The 21,638-nt window shown below is 50.4% G+C and overlaps 9 protein-coding genes across 9 annotated transcripts in view, besides 2 other annotated features; 5 read left to right on the top strand and 4 right to left on the bottom strand.

Moving 5' to 3' along the window:
• The window catches only part of ACLA_033220 (putative secreted glycosyl hydrolase), a gene marked incomplete at both ends in the record, with an annotated part of 773 nt that extends 265 nt beyond the window's left edge, over positions 1-508 (top strand). Inside the window, one exon of the mRNA XM_001270011.1 lies at positions 82-508. Coding sequence (XP_001270012.1) covers positions 82-508 — 427 coding nt within the window. The remainder of the gene's footprint in view (positions 1-81) is intronic.
• A 570-nt stretch (positions 509-1,078) lies between these two features.
• On the bottom strand, positions 1,079-2,213 carry ACLA_033210 (uncharacterized protein; the record flags this gene model as incomplete). The annotated part of the gene is made up of 2 exons (XM_001270010.1): positions 1,079-1,678; positions 1,737-2,213. 2 exons carry the CDS (start codon positions 2,211-2,213, stop codon positions 1,079-1,081), a joined length of 1,077 nt encoding a protein of 358 aa, XP_001270011.1.
• An 876-nt stretch (positions 2,214-3,089) lies between these two features.
• On the top strand, positions 3,090-4,522 carry ACLA_033200 (bile acid:sodium symporter family protein; the record flags this gene model as incomplete). The annotated part of the gene is made up of 4 exons (XM_001270009.1): positions 3,090-3,129; positions 3,196-3,673; positions 3,743-3,971; positions 4,043-4,522. 4 exons carry the CDS (start codon positions 3,090-3,092, stop codon positions 4,520-4,522), a joined length of 1,227 nt encoding a protein of 408 aa, XP_001270010.1.
• Positions 4,523-7,597: 3,075 nt separating this feature from the next.
• Positions 7,598-7,631: a microsatellite.
• Positions 7,599-7,631: a microsatellite.
• Positions 7,632-8,479: 848 nt separating this feature from the next.
• Positions 8,480-9,319, top strand: ACLA_033190 (uncharacterized protein; the record flags this gene model as incomplete). The annotated part of the gene is made up of 1 exon (XM_001270008.1): positions 8,480-9,319. The coding sequence occupies one exon, from the start codon at positions 8,480-8,482 to the stop codon at positions 9,317-9,319; it is 840 nt and encodes a 279-aa protein (XP_001270009.1).
• A 1,067-nt stretch (positions 9,320-10,386) lies between these two features.
• ACLA_033180 (flavin-containing monooxygenase) lies at positions 10,387-12,381 on the bottom strand (the record flags this gene model as incomplete). The annotated part of the gene is made up of 1 exon (XM_001270007.1): positions 10,387-12,381. One exon carries the CDS (start codon positions 12,379-12,381, stop codon positions 10,387-10,389), a length of 1,995 nt encoding a protein of 664 aa, XP_001270008.1.
• Positions 12,382-14,032: 1,651 nt separating this feature from the next.
• Positions 14,033-14,905, bottom strand: ACLA_033170 (DUF1115 domain protein; the record flags this gene model as incomplete). Its single annotated transcript, XM_001270006.1, has 1 exon — positions 14,033-14,905. The coding sequence occupies one exon, from the start codon at positions 14,903-14,905 to the stop codon at positions 14,033-14,035; it is 873 nt and encodes a 290-aa protein (XP_001270007.1).
• A 450-nt stretch (positions 14,906-15,355) lies between these two features.
• On the bottom strand, positions 15,356-17,042 carry ACLA_033160 (uncharacterized protein; the record flags this gene model as incomplete). The annotated part of the gene is made up of 3 exons (XM_001270005.1): positions 15,356-16,638; positions 16,692-16,924; positions 16,960-17,042. 3 exons carry the CDS (start codon positions 17,040-17,042, stop codon positions 15,356-15,358), a joined length of 1,599 nt encoding a protein of 532 aa, XP_001270006.1.
• A 518-nt stretch (positions 17,043-17,560) lies between these two features.
• Positions 17,561-18,410, top strand: ACLA_033150 (glutathione S-transferase family protein; the record flags this gene model as incomplete). The annotated part of the gene is made up of 2 exons (XM_001270004.1): positions 17,561-17,887; positions 17,940-18,410. 2 exons carry the CDS (start codon positions 17,561-17,563, stop codon positions 18,408-18,410), a joined length of 798 nt encoding a protein of 265 aa, XP_001270005.1.
• A 433-nt stretch (positions 18,411-18,843) lies between these two features.
• Positions 18,844-19,827, top strand: ACLA_033140 (alpha/beta hydrolase; the record flags this gene model as incomplete). The annotated part of the gene is made up of 1 exon (XM_001270003.1): positions 18,844-19,827. The coding sequence occupies one exon, from the start codon at positions 18,844-18,846 to the stop codon at positions 19,825-19,827; it is 984 nt and encodes a 327-aa protein (XP_001270004.1).
• Positions 19,828-21,638: the final 1,811 nt, after the last annotated feature.

Genomic DNA, 21,638 nt, shown 5'->3' with positions numbered 1-21,638 from the left:
ACGCTTTCCTTCTCAAACAGACGGTGCTCTCACTACGGGAATTCTTCATGGTGCCGTCCATTTTGCCGCGGCGGCGGAAAGCAGTGGCGCCAAACAAGCAGACTTCTTCATTGAACACGGAGGAAACTGGACTGCGGATGCATACACACTTCCTGGGGTGCTGGAGATGGAAGGGAATATTGCGGGGAAGCTCTGTCATGGGATGACGCCAACAGAAATAACAGACTGGATGCTTGATTTCTCCAACAGGTATAAGTCCCGAACAGGCAGGCCTCCGATTTTGTTCCTCTCAGCGGGCTGGTGGGCGAAGTGCGCCGACAACAATGCGACATTTGGAGCGGACCATGCGTTGTGGCTAGCGAATTGGGCTGAGGAGATGGGTACGTTACCAGCAGGCTGGAAGGAAGCAACATTCTGGCAATATGCTGGTTGGGATGAGAATGGGGGAGAGGCCAACGTGTTCCTTGGTAGCTCTAAGGAACTAGTAGAGTTTGCAATAGGATCTTAATAAACAACAAGGTATAATGCTTATCACCATTGCATGGAATTGAGTAATCTTTAAAATGAAGCATAAATCTCACTTCAGTTCCCATCAAAGCAGACTTCAATATCAACCACCAGAGATATTCAGCCAAGATGTCCCTATATTTCTCAAATCCTAAGATTCTTGCTGCGCTATATGCTGGAAATGGAGTATGCATACCGTGCTCAGTATATAAAGACCGCTCTGATTGAAAATTATCCCTAGTTATGGTTCACAAGGTTAAGGAAAAGGGATATACACTGATCGACGAAACCTTCTTATGCTCATTGCTGAACAACCCTCTGCTGCAAAAAATGCCTTGCTCCACTTTGGCTTCCGGCAGAAATTGATGATGCGCAGGTTGACCAAGCGGAAAACCTCGACAAATATGAATGTGCATTTACTTGCTGAGGGAGACAAATGGTAAGGCATTTGGTAAATGGAACTCATCGATTTGGGAAAGAAGCAACTTGATTCTAGTAACAGATGAACTCTATGTACCAACCGAGGAAGTTTTAAATATAACTGGTATCTAACAGAATATGTCGCTCAGCCCTATGCATGGCCCCCAGGAGTCCCATTGAACCGCACGCGCCTTAGAAATCGCTTGGGGTCCTTGATCTCCGTCCGGCAGTGGAGGAACCGTGCATTGTCCATCAGGAGAATAGAATTCTCCTTGAATATATCCTTCGAGAAGGTCTGTCCCACACTCCCCTCGCCATCCAAAACGGCATTCAACTCCATAACGGCGGCGTTGGCAATTGGATCATCACTAGGCGGATCGGCCAGGATATCACGACGGTAGCGTATAAGATACCGACCAGTATCTGGCTCGATGGACAGCAACTTATGTCTTGTCGTTGCGCTCCCCTTGTAGAACTCTGGCGGAACTTGCAGCTCAAATTCGTAGTTGAGAAGGGTCTCGATCGAGGCCGGGGAGAGGCGCTTTACGAGGTCGTCAATGGCGAGAAGGCGGAAGATGCCTCCCCCCAACTTGTCTGGATGGAGGATGTGCAGGCCGAAGTAGCGCTGCGGGCTGACCTCGAAGCACCCGTCCGTGTGCCAGGCGAATTCACCCAGACCCTGGGAAATGCTGACTACATTGCCGCCAGTTTTCTCGCTGATGACGCCACTGGGTCTGTAGGTAACGTCCCACTACGAAACATTGTTAGGAGGAATCTGCAATAGGCCGAGAACAAGAAGAGGTTCATACCAACGCGCCCTGTGTGCTGGAGTGTGTATCGGGAGTGCATCCCATTGCCTCCACGATTTCGAGCATAAACTGACTCTTGGAGTCGTCGAAGCCAAGTTCAATGGCAATGATACCATACTCTTTCAAGGCTTGTGCAAACGTGTTCTTCATATCCAGGCCGATCTCGCGTGTGGGAGCCTTGAATGTGGTACCCAACGGAAAATTGAACTCCTCGGCTTTGGGTTGTGAGGGATGAAGGAAGAAGGGCGAGGTCTTGACCAGGTTTTGGAGAAATGTGAACTCTTGAAAGGAAAATGAGGATTCCAGCCCTGATTGCTCCAGTGATGCAACGGAAGTTTTCAGTGGGGAGTGTGATTCATGAAGCAATCGTAGCATTGGTCTGGAAGCCGTCCTGACGGCAGTAAACCCATTCGAGCGGCTGGCATAGCCAGTCAGGCGTTGAAGACAAGAGCGAGGAATCTGAGAAGAAAGAGACATGGCGAAGGATTGCCAGAGGTTCCAAATAGGAAGGAGGTGTAGAAGGATTCAGTAAAAACTGTTGCTGGAGCTTGAATCTGAAGATGGTCAAACGGAGAACACGAAGGGGTTTATATATCAATACACCTCAGCTTACCGCGGGCTAGAGCGTACGAGGGCTTTGGAGAATGGCTCATTCGGAGGGCGCAAAGTACAACCCATGCATTCTCCTCATCTTCCACTACTGGGGGAGCTCCGGAGGCCGGGGAGCGACAACGTGCGCCGAATAGGTTGGACTGCAAGAAGGTGATCTTTCCAAATACTCAAGAGCGCAATGGTGCCTTCGGTTCATACATTGGCCGGCCGACTTTCCCAATTGGAATAAGTGCTTATGATCCATCGGCTTCTAATCTTCAGATGCTGTGTTCCCTGTCCCGTCGGGCAGGCCATTTGATCTCCTATCTGCAGACCAAGACCGATAGGACCATGCATGAGATGGTGGCATATGATAGGTAAAGGGGATTCTGCAATCGTGTAATAACACAAGAATCTGGCTATTCTATCAACGGTCCGGACGCTAGTTGGGGGGGGGCCGCTCCTCAATCCCTGTCATCCAAAGAGTAACGCCAAGATAGACTGATCTGCGCCAACCATTCCTTTGATTATGGCTGAGTTTTTTCACTCTCTGTGTAGGAGTAGTCAAATGTGTCATAGCGCGCTTGGTCATCCACACCGTGATTCTGATAAGGAGACAAGCCTATATCTGCGCAAATGCTTCCGTCCACAAATATATTATCGCCCTCCACAATTGGCAGCCTGTTGATTCTACAAATCGCGGTCTTTATCTACCTCATTCTGTCTCATTGGCAAGACGATATTATGTCACTGAATGGAAGGATGCCCAACGGTCACTCGCCTGAGATGTCACAGAAAAATGGTATGCGACAGCTTCAATACATCCATATCTTGCAAATCCCCATGCTTATCATTTGACCCAAAGAAGAATCTTCGGATGACTGTTCAGTAAACCGAGTTTGTGCTGGCGAGATTGGCCCTCCCTCGGTAATGCCGACGGGACAAGAGGATGCTCCCGTCGAAAAGCCATCCCGGCGGTGGCTTATGCGAGTCCTGCTTGGCATTGGGGAGTTGGCAATGGACCAATGGTTTCTGATCGTCATGGGCATCCTGATTGCGTTTTCTTCGCAGGTCCAGGTGCCGCGAGCTCATCAGGAACTGAAACAGACGATGATCAACTACATGTCCGTGGCCATCATCTTTTTGATCAACGGCTGCACGCTGCCCACCACGGTTCTGGTCGAGAACCTTGGCAGGTGGAAGATCCATATCTTCGTGCAGGTGCAATGTTACCTTTTGACCTCAGCGACCAGCTACGGGGTCGTTAGTGCCGCGGCGGCCAATCCCAGATTCATGGACCCTGCTCTGCTGGTGGGCATTGTCATCATGGGCTGTCTTCCTACCGCGTATGCACCCTTGTCTTACCAATCTGAAATTGATAAGGACTCACGTTCACTAATGAGAAACAACGGTAGCATTGCATTCAATACGATCATGACTAGAAAGGCCAATGGAAATGCTGCCCTGACTGTGGCGCAATCCACCATAGGGAATCTTCTGGGTCCCTTCGTGACCACTGCGCTGATCAAGCTGTACACCAGTACAGATGTGTGGTATGTGGGCATTTTACCAGAGTCGCAGGGATTTGGTGAGACTTATCGGTATGTCTTCAAGCAACTGGGACTCTCGGTGTTTGTTCCATTGGTGCGTCTTTCTTCCCATTCCCTGCGCATTCTGACGGATTTGTTTTCGATTGACATGTCATGGACCTCTAGGCAGTGGGCCAACTAGTAGTCAAACTGTTCCCTAACCTGGTGAGAAAAGTTCTCGTGGAATGGAAAGTGAGCAAAATCAGCTCTTGCGCCTTGCTGGTGCTTATCTGGAGCACCTATGATGGGGCATTTGCTTCTAATGCCTTCGGTAACATCCCCTCGAACAACATGATCTTCACCGTGTTCATTCTCGTCGCCCTTTTCTTTGTCTGGATCACTATCGCCTTTGTGGTATCCCAAATCTGGCTTTCTCGCGAGGATACAATTGCGGTAGCATACTTGGTCTCCACAAAGACCCCTGCGATGGGTGTGCCATTGACTACGATTATGTTCGCGGGCCTGACTGCTGCAGAGCAATCTCGGACGCGACTTCCCATGGTGATCTTCCAGGCTATCCAGATATCTGGCAGTAGCGTGTTGACGATATTGCTACGCAAATGGCAAGCGCGGGGGAAGGTTGACCGGACAGAGGAGGACGATTGACCACCAGAGGGTATTTTGCTCCTGGAAGGCCAATGGTCTAGATTGTGTATGAAGCCCAACATTCTCGCAGTATCCCGAGTTATCGGACCAAAAGTTCCTATCGAAGGATCAACATCCTGGTCCTCCACCATCGCATCATTCCGACAGTGCCTGAGACAATCTTTGTTATCTAGATGATCCATAGAAAGAAATGGCATACGTTCCTCGTTCAAGGCGCCTATAAGCATTATCGCAGGGTGGAGAGTGGCTGCATCCAACAAGAGCTATTAAAAAAATCCTGTGTCAACCTGTCGAGTTGAAACCATTTATCCTGCGCTAACTCCAAAAAATATGAACTCTTTTTTTTTTTCGAGAATTTAAAATTCTCTTCATTAAAATAGCTACTTAGGCCCTACTCCAAACGAATGAGCGCTGATCTTGGCTTGGCGCCATGGTAGTCAAGGGTTTGGAATTATCGTCCGGCGTGTTTCGGTGCCGATGCTGATGAACGACTTCTGATAGCTACACAACTCCCTCTTGGCCTACAGTGGGATTTCGTGGGATGCGTCAGCATGCATCTTCTATCACTTAGTCACACAGTGGATGTAAATCTGCCAAGAGAAGCCCCTTCCAGATGTTTTATTTCCTCGTGGCCTAGCATATAGAATTATGTACCTACTACTAGACGGTAACATCGTTGTCCATTTTCTTGGCCTACAGCCACACACAGGTGTTGGAGCTAGTCAACTGAGATGCGATGATGTATTTATGACCACTTGCTCTGACTCTATAATCCCAGATAAGGGTTATGAACAATATCTTCAACTCTCCGCGGCTTATCTTGACGGTAACAGCAGGAGCATCAACCTCCGACTCCACTGCCATGAACAGACTAACCAGTGCTGCCTAGGCGGCAGTGGAGGGAACAGACCCACCACCAATCCAGCCGAAGAGGAGGAGACTGAATGTCTGCCCGAAGCTGTCCATGGCGTGCGTGGGCCCGAAGAGGTCCCAGGTTGTAGTGTGATGTACCGACCTGGGATGGTTGGTGCATTGGCAATTACCCGGCGTATGAGCTTGCGCCGCTCCCAACCGGGAAAGGTCGGTATCTGAATGAAGACGGCCCAGTGAGCGATCCAACTAGTCAATACAGTTGTACAGACAGTCGTAAAAGCTCAGTCTGGGAATTCATGGAGTATGGGGAGCCTTGCTCTTCATTCCAGGTGATATCACTGGCCTTTCTCTACTCAATCCTGCCCAAGGTCACAATGCCAAGCACTTGAGTTGTCCACAGATAGTCGAGTCTCGCTTGAGGTGTCGAGAAGATGATGGGGTGGATTGCCCCATCTGCGTATGTCTGTGCGTGTGCTCGGTTAGGGACATTATCAATCATTAGACAAGATGGGGCAAGGGAACAATTACAGTTCCAGCGGTGGCAAGAAAAATAGCCGACGCCTAATGTTGCTGAACGCTCAATGGAACGAAACGAAGCTAAGGCTAGCCACATAGAGGATTACACTATCAAGAACCGAGACAGACAGCCAGTGCCAAGAGAATCCCATAGCATCGATAAGCTTTAGTTATATGGGAGTGGGGGCAGTGGATGGGAAACCTTGTAAAGCCAGTAAATCGGACGTTGCGCGCTCCAGCCAGCCAGAACAATGATTCTCTTAATCACGGATTCCTGTTGCGCCGCTACATCGTTGTAAAAGCCCAGAATCTACCCCTATGCGGCCGGGCTCTTTGGTCTTCAATACTGTTTGGAGGACTCACTACGACGATAAGAGCGGGATATCCAAATGCAACCTCTGCTCCGCTTGAGTTCTCGACCTTAGCAGTCATGTATAGATGGCATTCCTGACGTTTGATCGCTAAAGGTAAAGTATAGTCTGATTTCGAAGTCTGTCTACCTTTGCAATATCTCGATATCTGTTGGGTATTGAGTCACTCTACGACTCCACTAAGTGCTTTCAATGCTAACATCTCCTAGCTCAGCGATTGACAGAATAACCGAATGCCAGCAGCTCGGAAGATATGTACCTACTGATGGGTTTAGTATATACAGATCAGCATGCTAGGTCCGACAAGTTCTCAACCGTCTGCTTCAACAGAACCACCACGAGTCATTCATCACCATCGTCCAAGGCGAGCAAGTACATGGTACCACAAATACAGCAAGGTTAGGACTGTTCGGCCTGCAATGGTCTGAAATTTCCCTTGCTCTTTGTTTCTCAATTGTGTCAAGTCAGTTATGATCATTGACCGCCATTCAACATCCTTCCGGGAGGCAGACATTCAGGTACCAATTCGGGCCGTTCGGCAACTTTCACAGCCTTTTTTCCTTGTCTGCGACTGCTGCGACGTATGACTCGTCCGTTTGAAGGTACCCTTCTTCGCCTTCATCTTCTCCTCCGCCTTTCATACCTCCGAAAGCCAGCAACAGGAGTTCTCAGAGCGACTAGTAGCCCAATCCTATTTTGCACGAGTCAGGCGTACTCCGGTACGATGTGTTGACCGATTAATGGGCACATATGTGGGGGCTTATACTTTTGCATAAGGCCCAGGCAGAATGAAGAACTCGGTAGTGTGATTTTGGCTTCGGGAACTTCATTCAATGGGATTGCAATCATAAGTAAGGTTGCTCATGACATTAGAATAGCTTGATATCATTGAATTACATCAGAATGGAAGTCGGTTCAATGAGCGCAGGTGCCATTTGACTCTTGTATCCCGGCTGTAGGTATGCCCGAGTAGTCTCAGCTCAAGGACTCACATTCCGTCAAGATGATCAACGAAACCACCATATCTTCTGTCGAGGAATATGCTAAAGCCTCGATCTGGGGCATCTCGGCTCGGGTATTTCTGATTTCGTCATGACAACTCCAATGGAAAAGAGCAGTATGCACAGGCTATCTATCCACAAGACCATGCAACATTTCAATTATGAACAGGAAAGTGATTGAATTAAGCTATTGTGGAGCCTGACAGCAAGATATATATATTAGGTATTAACATATTTCTTGGCTGTTGATAAACAGACTGACGGGATTAATTAAAATGTTGTCTTGCGTCATCCTGCGAAATGTCGGCGTAGGGAAAAAAAAAAAAAAAAAAAAAAAAAAAAAAAAAATCAATTAATGATTTTGAGAGGTTTTTAATATTCAACTGGTCATTCTAGTATACTAAAATCTAGGTGAAATTTGAGAGGATCCTGACTGAGAGGTATAGAGGGACGTAGAATGAAGATATATATATTGTAGCTGCAACAGGAACATTCCTGGGTAGATTCGAACTGACGACTTACCGTGCTTAGGTCAGGTGATCTAAATATACCTAAAACACTAGGCTATTCGATAAATTAGAGAGGAATCTGTTCTTTAGGGACCGATTTTGATGGACACAAGCCCAGGCATTATACCAGAAAGAATGATCAGTTTCCTGCCCCTCTGCCAAGACCGGGTGCTGCAAAGATAACCGAACCTTGTTAGAATTCAATTTATAAACGGGGAACATAACCCAGATAAGCCACCCGAGTCCGTGTGGATGGGGATACGGATCACGGAGTATATCTAGTCTGATTCCCCACGGGTTCGGGATGAAGTAAGTCACTTTCACTTTGGCTTACTTCCTTGTCCAAGTTGACTACTCTGTACTTACTCCTCCTCGCCATTTTCAAGGCAGATAACCAGAACCCCCTCCAAAGAAGCCGCGCGAAGAGGAGACAACCTTGGCAAAATACATCTCTCGGAGTTTTCCCGCCTTCGTTGATCCACATCGTCGGTCGCATCCGACACCGATTTCGGTCAACGCCGGGAATTCCTTGGGGACCACAGTGACCGCAGTGTCCGGGAGGATTTCACATTTAATCGACTAGACACTCAGCTCTGACTTGGTCACAGCTTCTGCTTAAGTTAAGTCATCGGGTCCAAAACAATCACCAGATCCCTCTCGCAACGACTCACCTCGATTACCGCCATCATGGGCAACAACCAGAACCCCCGTGCCTATTATGCACCCACCGGCGGATTGCCGCCCCAGACACAGCTTCTCACCGACCGAGCGATGTTCACAGAAGCGTATGCGGTCATTCCCAAGGGCACCTTCAGCGACATCGTGACGAGCTTCTTACCCTTCTGGGAGAAGACGCGGTTGTGGGTGATTGCCCGTCCGTTGTCGGGCTTTGCCGAGACCTTTTCGCAATACATCATGGAAGTGCAACCCGGGGGCGGCAGTGACCGTGCCGAGCTCGATGACGGGGCCGAAGGCGTGCTGTTTGTGGTCGAAGGCGAGGTGACGGTGACCGTGGGAAGCGAAAAGCACACGCTCACCGAGGGCGGTTATGCCTATCTGCCGCCGAAAAGCGGATGGACTCTACGCAACGAGGGCGCCGCTACCGCCCGTTTCCATTGGATTCGCAAGGCGTATGAATATGTGAACGGGCTGGAGGCGCCGGACCCGCTGTTCCGGAACGAAAAGGAGATCGCGCCCACCGAGATGCCGAGCACCAACGGCGCCTGGGCCACCACACGGTTCGTGGACCCGAACGACCTGCGTCACGACATGCATGTTACCATCGTCACCTTCCAGCCGGGAGGTGTCATTCCTTTCGCGGAAACCCATGTGATGGAACACGGGCTTTACGTACTGGAAGGCAAAGCGGTGTACCGGTTGAATCAGGACTGGGTGGAGGTGGAAGCAGGCGACTTCATGTGGCTCCGTGCCTTCTGCCCACAGGCCTGCTACGCGGGTGGCCCCGGTAAATTCCGCTACTTGCTCTATAAGGACGTGAACCGCCACATGAAGTTGTCGCGTTCGTAATGTGCGGGGGAGGAGAATGGTAGGGAAGTGCACGCCCCACGCCACTGTACTCGCCGCGCCACCATAGTAGAGCGGCTTTAGGGAACCGGGGAATCGGGAGGTGGAGAGGAACGGGGCCAGGACTGAGGTAGAGAGATGCTGCCACACCGTCCGTCAACCTACGTTTGAGCTGGCTGTGCTCATAATCCGTAGATGGCAAGGCCTACTACGCGGGCCGACAGTCTAGATATCTCACTAGGTCCCTTATCGAATGAATCCAGATCATGAACCAAAACCAACCGACCTGTGGGAGCCGACAGAATCGACAGAACAGCTAGAGAATGGGCTTGTAGACCTCCATGCCGTAGGGCGACCAACTCTCTACATGCAGGAGAGGATATCATTTCGGACTTTGGAAATGACGTCCCCCACTTCAATCCGAGATCGAGTGGGCAAGAATCTCACTCCTCATACCTATCACCCTTGCAGACCCCCGTCTTGGCCGATATTCGGAGACCGCCAGCCAAGAGAAATGAATAGTCCTTCGGTCCTTCCCCCATTTGATCTGTTGACCCCACACAATATCCAATATCGAATAGGTGGCTTCACGTGACCATCTGGGCAAATTGCTTGAGATAGTGTCGGTCCACCGCGCCCTCCTCACCTTGCCGGCCAGCCTGCAGGACATGTACTCCCAAATGCTGCACGATCACTCGCATCTGGCCGCTGTTCTATAGCTGGTAATGCATGCCACGCGGCCTCTCTTCTAGCAATTCGTCCCAAACGGGCACGACAGGGAGAAACGCAAACGCTCCTCTTTGGGTACATCGGCGCCAGCTCCTGCGATACTGCTGAGCGCCAGAACTCCTGGGGAGTAACCGAACAGTTGAAGCGCTTCATTGAGCTTGGGGCCAGTGTGTCTGTGCCAAACAGGATATCCTGCCTTGTATCAGAAGAATGCGTTGTATATATATACACCAGTTAACCCGCCATTCCTTTTCTTCTCTCATTACTTGTGGAGTCGAATTACGTTTTCGACTTCATGTAGAGCCATCATATATAGTATGGGAGATGGCAGCTAGAACCTCTTAACAAACTATATCCAGGTGAAAGTCACAGAAGTCACCAGTCTTTCGCCACTCATCCAGGGCATTCATAAAGTCATTCAACCCATCTGGCCACGGCCCAGAAATTGCCAATCTCCTTTGCTCCTCTATTGACACGTCTTCCATGCTGCCCTCGGCGTTAAAGTATGACGGTGTGCAACCCACTACGGGCGCCCGTGCTGCAGCCCCGGCTAGGACTCGCATGCCCCAGGCAGTCTCGGCGGCCTGGGTGGGTTCAATGATCGCTTTACCGCTATTCTGATGCCGGGTGCTCTCTGATAAGATGAAAGCCACATGTTTTGCAAACGTGTCTAGCGTCGACGTGTAGGTGGGGGCCACACCCGCCTGGTTTGAACTGGAGAAGAACATGTTAGGAAAGCCATGGGTGGCGATCCCATGCAGAGTCAAAGGTTCTCGGCTCCATTTTTCGTCCAGACTCCGGCCAGCGCGTCCGAAGACCGAGATTCCAGATCGTGCCCCGGGACTATCAAGTACTCCCAGCTCAAAGCCCGTGGCAAAGATCAGCACGTCGAGATCGAACTGTGCGTTGTTGGCCACCATACCAGTGGCCGTGATAGCCTGCACACCTTTGCCGTTGGTGTCGACGAGTCTTACGTTAGGACGATTAAACACACCCAGATACTCGTCGTTGAAGCATGGGCGTTTGCACCATCCGGGATACCAGGGTTTGAGCTGTTCAGCCACCGCCCTATCGTGGACATTCTCCTGAACGCGGGTCCGGATGCGTTCAGACCGAGGCAGGTCCAGGGCATGCATCTTGGCTATATGAGCTGGGATCCCCTCCGCACTCACTGAACTGCCCCCGCCAGTGAGAACATGGAAGGTTGGGAAGCTGGTCCATGCGTCGGCGACCATATCGACAGGGGGCAGGGGCTGGGTATAGGCCGTGAAGGAGATGAAATTCTGGATTCGGTTTTGTTGCCATCCAGGTGCAGTAGCAATTCCCTGGGACCACTCCGCTAGATCCGTCTTGCGTTGACGCCGGAAATCGACTGGGGCAGGAGTCCGTTGGAAGACGTACAGTTCCCGACTCCACTTGGCCAATTGAGGCACGGCCTGAACGGCAGTCGCGCCGGTACCAATGATACCTACTCGTTTGTCCTGCAGGTTGATCAGCGCCGGCGCCTCCTGGCTACCCCCAGTCACATTATAGTCCCACCGCGAGGCGAGAAAGCTTGAGCCTTGGAATGTACTGAGACCGGGCACGTTGGCTATCTTGGGTTTGTTCAGTAGCCCGGGAGCAAGAATCACAAAGTGCGCCCGGACTGTGGCCGAGAACGGCTGTGGCCTTGTTCCATTCCTCCCAGTGGGAGGGAACTGTGTCATCTCGAGGACCCATTCTGTAGCATCGTCGCTCCAGGAACATTTATTTAGAAGTGTGCGAAACATAGCTCGGTGTTCGAGCGACCATTGCGCGGCAATGCGATTTGCATGTTCGCGGAGCTCCTCACCCGACGCGTACTTATACCTGGGGATGTATCCGGTCTCTTCGAGCAATGGCATGTAGATGTAACTTTCAACATCACACGTCAAGCCGGGATACCGATTCCAATACCATGTGCCGCCAAATCCAGCGGCCACGTCAATCAGAACGATTTCATCAGAGCGGAAGCAGCCAGTTTCGAGCAATCGGACAGCGAACAGGAGCCCACCAAAACCGGCGCCCATGATGACCACCTTGAAGCACATATCGTCCTTCAAAGTAATAGATGCAACGGAACCATCATCCCAAGGATCATCCAGAAGACGTTTCAAACGAGGGTTTCTGGAGGAGCTCGGATTGACGTACTGCAGCAGTCCATCAGCACGCTGACGTTTGCTCCGTTCGTCCGCGTACCGTTGCTGAATGCTTTGAGCCACGGATGGCGAGACCGTCTGACGGGTGGGAGCACAATTGGCATCCTTTGTGGTATTGGACGGGACCGGGGCAGAAATGCTTTCTGTCATCTGTGCCATTGCGTTCGTGTTCTGTGATACCGACGGTGATCTTGTTCCCTAAGGTCAGATTCACCAGTTTCCAACCCTTCCGACCAGAACCGACCAGGACCAAAAGCTGCCCTATTTTATGTCACCTTCAGCTCTTTCCTCGCCCACATGGAGCCCGCTTGGGTAACCGACAAACGCAAGCCTTTTGTTGAAAAGAAGAAGAGGAAGAAGGAATGCAAACAGCACTCCTCTAATCTTCAAAGGTACCTCAGGATACGGATTCCTTCGTGCTGGAGGGCAGACAAGTTGCAAATGAGTATATCGATATGATAGGAAAAGCCTGAATTCTCTCTCGCCATTAAAGGGCGGGGTCGTCGGATTATAGTCACTTCACTGCATACTTGGCACCATACGATCACAGGCACCCTTGCTGGAGACGCCATCATTCGATAGGGGCAACTCGCTGAAACTGACGTTGGCGAATCCAATGCGGAGATGGCGGTAGGAAGGCCCATCCAGGGCCATCACGATTACCAGAGTAAGTCGCATGCAGGAGATACGTACCCTAACGCCGTCGCCCATAGGCTACACTGACTCAAGGTCACAGCGTGCGTTGATTCAAAGTATCCGTATCTGCCATGGTGTTGCATTTTGCAAGGGCTCGATGTCAGCGAACGCATCTATCACTCCTAAATCGAATTCAATGATTGGCCACTACTCCAGCTAAGTATGGTAACCCTCAGAACTGTATTGTTATTGTCTTTGCACCCTCTACCGTTGGTATAAACATACTTGTTCTGATCCACTTGAGTTGGCCCCTGTAGGCCTTGGTTATCACAGTGGCCAAACGCTATTTACATTACGATCAACACCAGTTCGAACACGTCTTCTGGGTTCGCAGGACGGCAGTATCACCGACAGAACGACCGTGAGACACCTATGTAGGCAGCGTTGTATTACCTACCGATGGAATTCTCCCAATTGACATGATCAAACCCCTTCCCACTAACCTGAGTTGTGAGATTCTGCGTCACTGGCTGTCCATAACCGAACGAACGGAAGGCATGATCATACTCCTGGTCAAAGACACTCGGGTTAATGCTGTCAGACTAGCTAATCTGTTGCAGCCATGAGGGGGCATGGAAGATCATTATGACCCTGACAGCTGCAAGCTTTCCGGAGGTAAGGAGTACTTTGATTCCTTGAAAGAGAGTGCGCACGAGACATTGAAACACCCCACATACAATCTTCTCCAGAGTATGTACGCGTGGCTAGCCTTTACCAATGTGGATCATCCACTATTATTCAGACAACACATCCAATGCCACGATGTCGATTGTGTTTGTTTTTCTGCGTCACGGAGCAATATTCCGTAAACGGAGGCGCTACCCATCATCCGGAGGCTGAAAGTTGGTTGTTCTGTGTGGGCGTTGAACCATAGTGATACCGAGGTCCCATAGCGATCCCCTATGTTGAGAATAAGCCCAATATCGGATCACCCATGAAGCCGCCGAAAGACACAACAGTAGTCCGCTGTGGTTGCTGCCTGATAATGGCCCGTACGCCTGAATAAAAAGTGACCGAGTCCTGCTCAAGACCGTGCTATTGGTGCATCGGATACAGGAGCTACAAGCGAGGAGCACTAAACATCGAGTATGACTGGAACTGCTCTGACCGGGATTTAGAATATCACCTTGTCGAATGCTGCATGCAGTCCCCGAAGTTGCAACCACGCCTCCAGCGCCTGCATGTCTCCCCGATTGGCTCTGTGTCCACTCCGTTCCCCCAGGGAATCTGTGATTTCTTCCATCCCAGAGAAAGCCCGTTGCACGTTCTCTGTCTCGCGAAATCGCTCACTGACCTTCTTCTGGTGACTCGGGATATCGCCCCACGAGTGTGTCTTGATAAACTTCATATACGCATCAATCTGGGGTGATTCCCCCTCTAGGCATAATACGCCCGGTTTGCCCGCCAACACGAAACCCGTGAGACCATAGTCGGGCGCGTGATTGACTAAATCATCCCGTTTCTCCCGAGTTGAAAGAGATGGGAAATAGAACCATACCCTCACAATAGGTAGAGAAACGTGAGGGGTGGTTCCAGTGACTGGATTCTGCTGAGTTTCGAGAAAGCGAACGGCTTCTGCCTGGATGTATTCGAATGCCTCGAACACGTCGCCTGCAGGCATTCCAGCGGCCAGCTGAGCAACCTCAGATTTGGACATCCATTCAGGTTGGCGCAATGAATAACTTAGTGGCGGCGGCTGTTCCAGTTGTATATCCTCGCAGTGCAATGGAATTGATATGTTGACCTGGATGGTTTTCTCTCCGTCTCGAACTGGTAAACAAACAGCGAGCAATATACTGGAAGGGATTGCAGACGGTTCTACGGCTGGGTTCTCGCACCAGCTGCGGAGGAGTTCAATGCATTCAGCTGTCGATGCCGGGATCTCGAGCTCCCCTGGAGACGGAAACATGGCTGCCAGGAGGTCCACTATCGACAACTGTGATTCCATCAGCTCCACGGGGAGCATAGATGATTGTTTTGGCGCCATGTTGAAATTGTCTCGAGTACGCCGCACATGGATCGCTATTTTTCAGGGAATAAATGGAACTGTGGCTCTCATATAACAATACAACAGGACGTGACTGAGAGTCCTGATTAGCATTTGCATCCAGAAGATGCACAGATCTGAGACCGCAGCGTGGAGATTTGACAACAGTGGCCTCCGGTTGCGGAATATCTATCATCCACCACGATCATCCGCCGCCGATATAGGAACATAGCGCTCGGGCCAGGGCCAGCATACTCACAAACGCGCACATCGACTACGATTTCTTCTTGCTTTGAAGGATCTTCTCCTACGCACAGAATCAGGGGGATGTCGTCTGGTTTCCTCTCTCGAGATTGATATTGCGATTGACTACTGGAGTTATATACATAGAGAAGGCTATAATCAACCATCAGAAAGGTAGTACGAAGTGCGAGTTCTCTTCGGGTTGTGCTATAAACCGCCTTGAAACCAGAGTAACTCGCAGTATACTCGAGATGTCATGTGCTCATGGCTGGGCGATACATCGGAGTAGCCGAGATCCAAACTATCACTTGGTTTGTCGAGATTATCCCTCAGTGCCTCTTCCTGTATGGTGGTAAGATCCAGCTGTAGTGCGGGAGCGAGTTTCGACGCATCCTCGACCAACTGAAGAAAAAGGAACATCGCCTCCTGGTAATGCATCACGTTGTGAAAGCTGGCGCGCTTCACGACCGCAATGATCTGGATAGCCTGCGCCCAGAGGTCCTGCGCTGTCTTCGAAGCGAGAGGCCCTGGCGTGCGAAGAAGGACCCAAAGCAGGTACTCCGGGGACAGTATCTGGGGGTTTCTGGTGAACAGCTGCTCGAGTGATAATAAGAACAGCTCAGTGTGCTTAGAGAGGTCGCCGAGCTCCATGAGCACAAGGTTAATGTATATGATGCACGCTAACCTGCAGTTGTCTGTCCGGCATCGATCGCCCTGTATCTGTACAGACCGATTGTTGCTGGCGGGTTGAGGTATGAATGTGTGAGACTGCTCTGTAGTGCCTCCAGTGTAAGGTGGCTCAAGGATTTGGTGCAACACACGGCCGGTTTGGAAAGCCGATATTCGTCGAGGATATAATTCGCCCTGGAGCCGTGCTTCTGCTTCTGTGTTTGGCAGCAGTCGTAGTATAGAGGTCTTCCGCCTTGTGTAGGATTGCACAAAACTGTGACAGTTTCTGACCATGCTGTCGGAAGGAATTCGGAAGTCATAATTCCCCCCTGCAGTGTGAGTGATTTGGGGGCAATTGAAATACCCATCCCGTGCATTCAAGAGCGCGAAGCAGTTCCAAACTGCTTTGGCATACATCAGATTGTCGTCAGTGAAGGCATCCGCTCCACCTTTGGCATCGATAATGTCGTACATGGCCCTCCAGTGCATTCTAAATATGTTGACATCACCCCACATTCGCTCTGCTGCGGAGAGTAGGTATATGGCCATGATCGTCCCGTTATCGGGATACCGGCCCTGAAGTTTACCATTGCCAATTTGGCTGTTTACCTCCCGGATAGTCTTGAGTTTAAAAGTCAACGAGAGAGATTCGCCTGTGCAATCATCGTGAAGACTCTCCCTGTGACGAGCTGAATGATACAACATCCCCAGAAATGATGCAGGGTGTAGACAGTACAGGCGGAACAGATCCACAGCTGGTTGGTGTTGCTGACTGTCGGTTCGGCAGGCCATGGGTACTAGAGTGGGAATCACTCTTGTATCTGTCGGACCTTGTTAGCACCAGCCCCCTGGCTAGATCGGGGATGAAACATACAGTGATCCACAAGTAGCTGAACCTCGGGCGAAGGATGAATTGGGAGGATTTGGAAAGGATCCAGGCCGCCGAGACTGACAAAGCACGGCATGTGGTCCCCCTCAGAGGTGTCTTTTTCCGATGTGATTGCCGTAAGCTTTATTCGCTGGCCGTATTGACGCTTCTTGATGGAGACTTTGGCCAGGTCATTGGATGACTTGAAGCATCGGAAGAGATCCTTCTTCCCGCCATTGCTACACAGCCTGAGCTCACGCAATCGCTCACTTACTACATGCGAACGAGCTTTTCGTCGATGATGCCGGTCTGTGGGATCAACGAAATGATACTGTCTTTCGAAGGGCACAAGGGCATCGGTGATGAAGCTGGGTCCGGCGACCCTGGTTGGCCGAGAGTGTCCCATAGAGTCTCAGAGAGAGCATGATTCCCTGGCCAACCTGTCTGGTCGAGCAAGTGCAAGTTGAAAATCCATGTCGAAGTCGAGATAACCCGATGAAATCAGGTGATCCGCAATGTTGATGCCAAGAGATGACACTAGTCCCAATATGTGTTAGTGCAAATCTGGAATGACGTTGTGATACTTCCGAAAAGGGAAATTTCGAAATACCTCAACATCGCCGCAAACAAACCACCCACCAGCGGATAAGAAAAGGGGTTCTTTCCGATGGCTTCTCTCTCGGTCTACGCTGATAAATCAACCATAGATACTGGGATGGTCCACCGGAGAGTGAATCAGAAATAGATCAGTACCGGTCAAAGATTTGTATATATATATCACTCTCTGGCCTCTGTCCTCGAGAACAAATCATCAACACTCATCGTGTGATAGCTATATCTTCCGCCACTTTCTACTCGATACTTTCAATTTCAAGATGTCTGACTCTCAAGAGCCACATATCATCCTATACACCACTCAGACCCCGAATGGGAACAAGGCCTCTATTCTTCTGGAGGAGCTCAATATTCCATATCGAGTGTACAAACACAACTTCAGCGCTCGAACCCACAAAGAGCCATGGTACCTGGATATTAATCCCAATGGTAAGATTCCGGCCATCACCGACGTGTTCTGCGATGGCAGGGAGATACATATCTGGGAGTCGGGCAATGTCCTGAAGTACCTAGTCGAGCAGTACGACCCCGACTTCAAGCTGTGGTATCCCCACGGATCTCGCGAGAATTACGAACTCTTCAGTTGGGTAGGTCTATATAGCCCAGTTTCCAATGTGAGTAAGCAGCTGATCATTGTAGCTCTTCTTCCAGGTCAGTGGCATTGGCCCTTTCCAGGGTCAGGCCACACACTTCCTGCGGCATGTGCCGGAAAGAATCCCATATGCACTCGACAGATACCACAACGAGTCTCGACGGTTATATGCAGTGCTTGAGAAACAGCTCTCGAAGAAATCCAAGGGTTATATTGTGGGGGATAAGTTCACCATTGTGGATATTGCGTTCTGGAGTCTCGCGGCGACGGCTCCATGGGCTGGTCTTGACTTGCGCGAGTTTCCTGCAGTGCACGAGTGGTACGAAAGACTCCTGGAGAGACCGAGTATAAAGAAAGGCATGAATGTACCAGAGCCACACGGAGTCGTTGCTCTCGCCGCTGACAAGAGTGGAGAATTGACGAAGAAGTATGAAGACTTCCATCGGAAGTGGGTTATGGAGGGAATGAAGAACGACGCACACGCACTGGAGCAGCAGCGAAGGGGACAGTCTAGCTAGGCTTTGATGAATTCTCCGTAGATAAATCACCATATCCTCGGATTACTACAACCCGTGCTGAAGCTAGAAGGGCTTAGAACGGCTCAATATCATTCTGAGTAGGCTACTATTTGATTTCTTCCATACACTACATAGTGTTAAGCCGGTACAAGCATAATCCAGCTACCAATTCAGAAAATGTTTCGTTCGGGACAAGAAATATCGTCGCTCAGCGCTCTATAATGCAATGTCCACACCCAAGACCACTTTATAGCACCGGTCTGGCTCTAATCACTGCCAAGGGGTTGGGTGGCTGGCTTCGAATTTGTCAGCCCTGGGCCTGTTGGGTATAAATATGGCATCCAGTCTCTAATTTACTTCCTGCTATAGATATTTATAAAGAGATAACAATTATAGACGTAGCAGACGTCCCATTATTTCCTCTGTTGCCATCATGTCCCAGCCGAACAACGGTCCAACTTACGACAAAGAACTCGTGTCTCTTCATGGCACAGTCCATTTTAACCCAGTCACCACACTCGATGACATTCACGAACTTCGTCGGCTTACAAGATCCAGGCTCGACGGCATCCTTGAGCACCGGCAAGTGAAGCATCAGACATACATCATCCTAGGGCCGGGCGGCGATCTTCAGGTGTCGGTCTTTCGTCCGTCCATTTTGTCCCCATCCCGCTCGGGGGATACTCCAGCTATTATTTATATCCATCCGGGAGGGATGGTAGCTGGAGACCGATTCACTGGCATTGAGCTGATGCTTGAACATGTGGAACAAGAACACGTTGTTTGTATTACGGTTGAATATCGCCTTGCCCCGGAGCATCCATATCCGGCTGCTCTCGAGGACTGCTACAGCACACTTGAATGGGCAAGGGACAACGCAATCAATCTAGGTATCAGTCCATCCAAGTTCATTCTTGCCGGAATGTCCGCTGGGGGTGGGCTTGCAGCCGGTGTTGCTCTGCTCTGTCGCGATCGCGGGGGCCCATCTATTCGGGGGCAGATTTTGATTTCTCCCATGCTCGATGACCGCAATATCACCATGTCCAGCCGTCAATATACAGATAAAAGCCCCTGGCCACGAGAGAGCAATGTGTTTGCGTGGAAGTGTCTTTTAAACGGCGAACAAGGAGCAGCCACTCTCCCGGTTTATGCGGCCCCTGCGCGCGCCAGCGATCTCTCTCTCTTACCTGCGACCTACATTGAGTGTGGGTCGGCAGATGTGTTTCGGGATGAGGATGTGACCTACGCGTCTCGCCTCTGGGAATATGGTGTCCAGTCCGAGTTGCATATCTGGCCCGGTGGTTGGCATGCATTCCAGATCTACTCCCCAGAGTCGAAGTTGGCAAAAATGGCAACGGAGACACGCTCTTCGTGGCTTCACAGACAATTGACCGACATGGAAGCAGACAATGAATAACTCAATAGTGCAATCGGCCATACAGAGGGCTCCATTAGGATGATAGTTTGATGCAATGGCTGGGGGAAGATCGCCGCATGGACATCTCCTGGCCACTCACATTCGAATAAAGAGCATGACATGTACATAGACCTCTTTACTATCCATTTTTTGACTGTAATCTTCATGGGGATGAGCTGACAGCAATCCAAAATGCCTGATGTTCTTGTTCCTAGTCTATTTCTCTTTCTTCAAACCCGGAATTAATGACAATTTCTATCCCAATTTGCTCTCCAGCACGGTATAAGCTTCGTACACTATCATGTTTTTGGTTCCTTTAGAGAATGGTCTCAAAGACTATCTGGCCGTGCGTCTCGTTATACTGCTTGTCGAGTGTTTGCCATATTCGCGCGGTGGAATGTGGGTGTGGAAGCACAAACGTGACACATTGAGGCGATGTTACAACCAAGCTACTCACCACATGGTCTGGATAGCAGATCTAATATACTACGGGAAAGTAGGATCCAATCGCCTATTGCTGCTCTGATTACTGCATTATCATCGATACTATGAAGACGCCACCTGTGCGGCTGAAGCATAGCATATACGAGGTCATCCATCCAACCCACCTGGTGGAAGGCGCTATTTGAAGCCCCCCTCAACCCAAGCCTTTGATTTGCAACACAAGCTTTCTTCCTTTCGAGCTTGAAGAGTTTGCACAGTGAATATAAGGAAGGCGTCCAATCAACTGGCGCAGCATATTGATCAGCTTAGCGCCCAGCCGAAAGGGAATCCTGCCGTGTCCCACCCCGTAGGACACTCTCCACCACCTACCACCATGACTGCAGCAGCTTCAGATGGGGTAGACTGCATTGGCAGAGTGGCATTTTTAATATAGCATACTCAGTTCTTCGTTCTCAAAGCTTCCTCATCCTTCTCAATCTGCAGTCCCTGTTATCGCCGCCGTATCCTTCCAAATCATGGCCCTCAGTACGACTTCACGCCCTATCACTCTAATGATCCGGACGAGGCCTTCACTTGCGATATGTCCATTCCATCTGTCCTTGGGATTCTGTATACCCAGTGCATTCAAAGGTCAACTGTACAGCCTCTGTTGGATTTTGTCCAACTATGTACCACGCTCCATCCCTGTGATGGATCTCTCACTACCACGCCAGGTGGCTGCTATGTTGCTGCCCGTCGGGCTATCCCGGGGATGACGGTGTGTCGAACTTGCTTTGAGTGCTTTCTTCATCATACCAGATCCGAAACGAATTTCGTATTTTAATCCACCACTAGACGGCCGTGGACTTGCACCCTGTCGATGTCGTTCTTCCAGCGATTCGTTACCACTGTACTAGCTGGGTCAACAGATTTTACCGAATTCTGCGAGGAGGCGAGGACACGTCTAGAGATTCTTGTCTGCCCGGGGCGGGATCAGTCAATCACCCAGTTCTTGCCCAAGGTTCCTAGTATCATTTTCAAAGGGGAAGGGGGAAGCGGAAACATCTGTTTTGCGTGCTACTGCGATTACCTGGCAAACACATGCTTGGAGAAAACTTTTGTGCCGGCACGTCTTGCAGTGTAGTTCGGGAGATGCTCCACTCGACAGCAATGACGGGAGATCTGGGTAGATTTGCGAGATGGTGGAATGCATCTAATGAAGTTTAGCCTTCCAGTCGGCCCACCAGAGCAAACGTTCATATACCCAGCATCCGACCACAGGCAACTGATGTCCATCAGCAGCACCAGCTACGATTGAGACTAAATGAACAGCGCAACGCACTAAGTCGGATGGGTGCCGCTGGTATGGTGGGCCTGGCAAATGGAGA

This window comes from Aspergillus clavatus, genomic scaffold (assembly GCF_000002715.2).
Source record: "Aspergillus clavatus NRRL 1 1099423829805 genomic scaffold, whole genome shotgun sequence".
Lineage (NCBI taxonomy): Eukaryota > Fungi > Ascomycota > Eurotiomycetes > Eurotiales > Aspergillaceae > Aspergillus > Aspergillus clavatus.
This window is presented reverse-complemented; position numbering and strand designations above follow the sequence as displayed.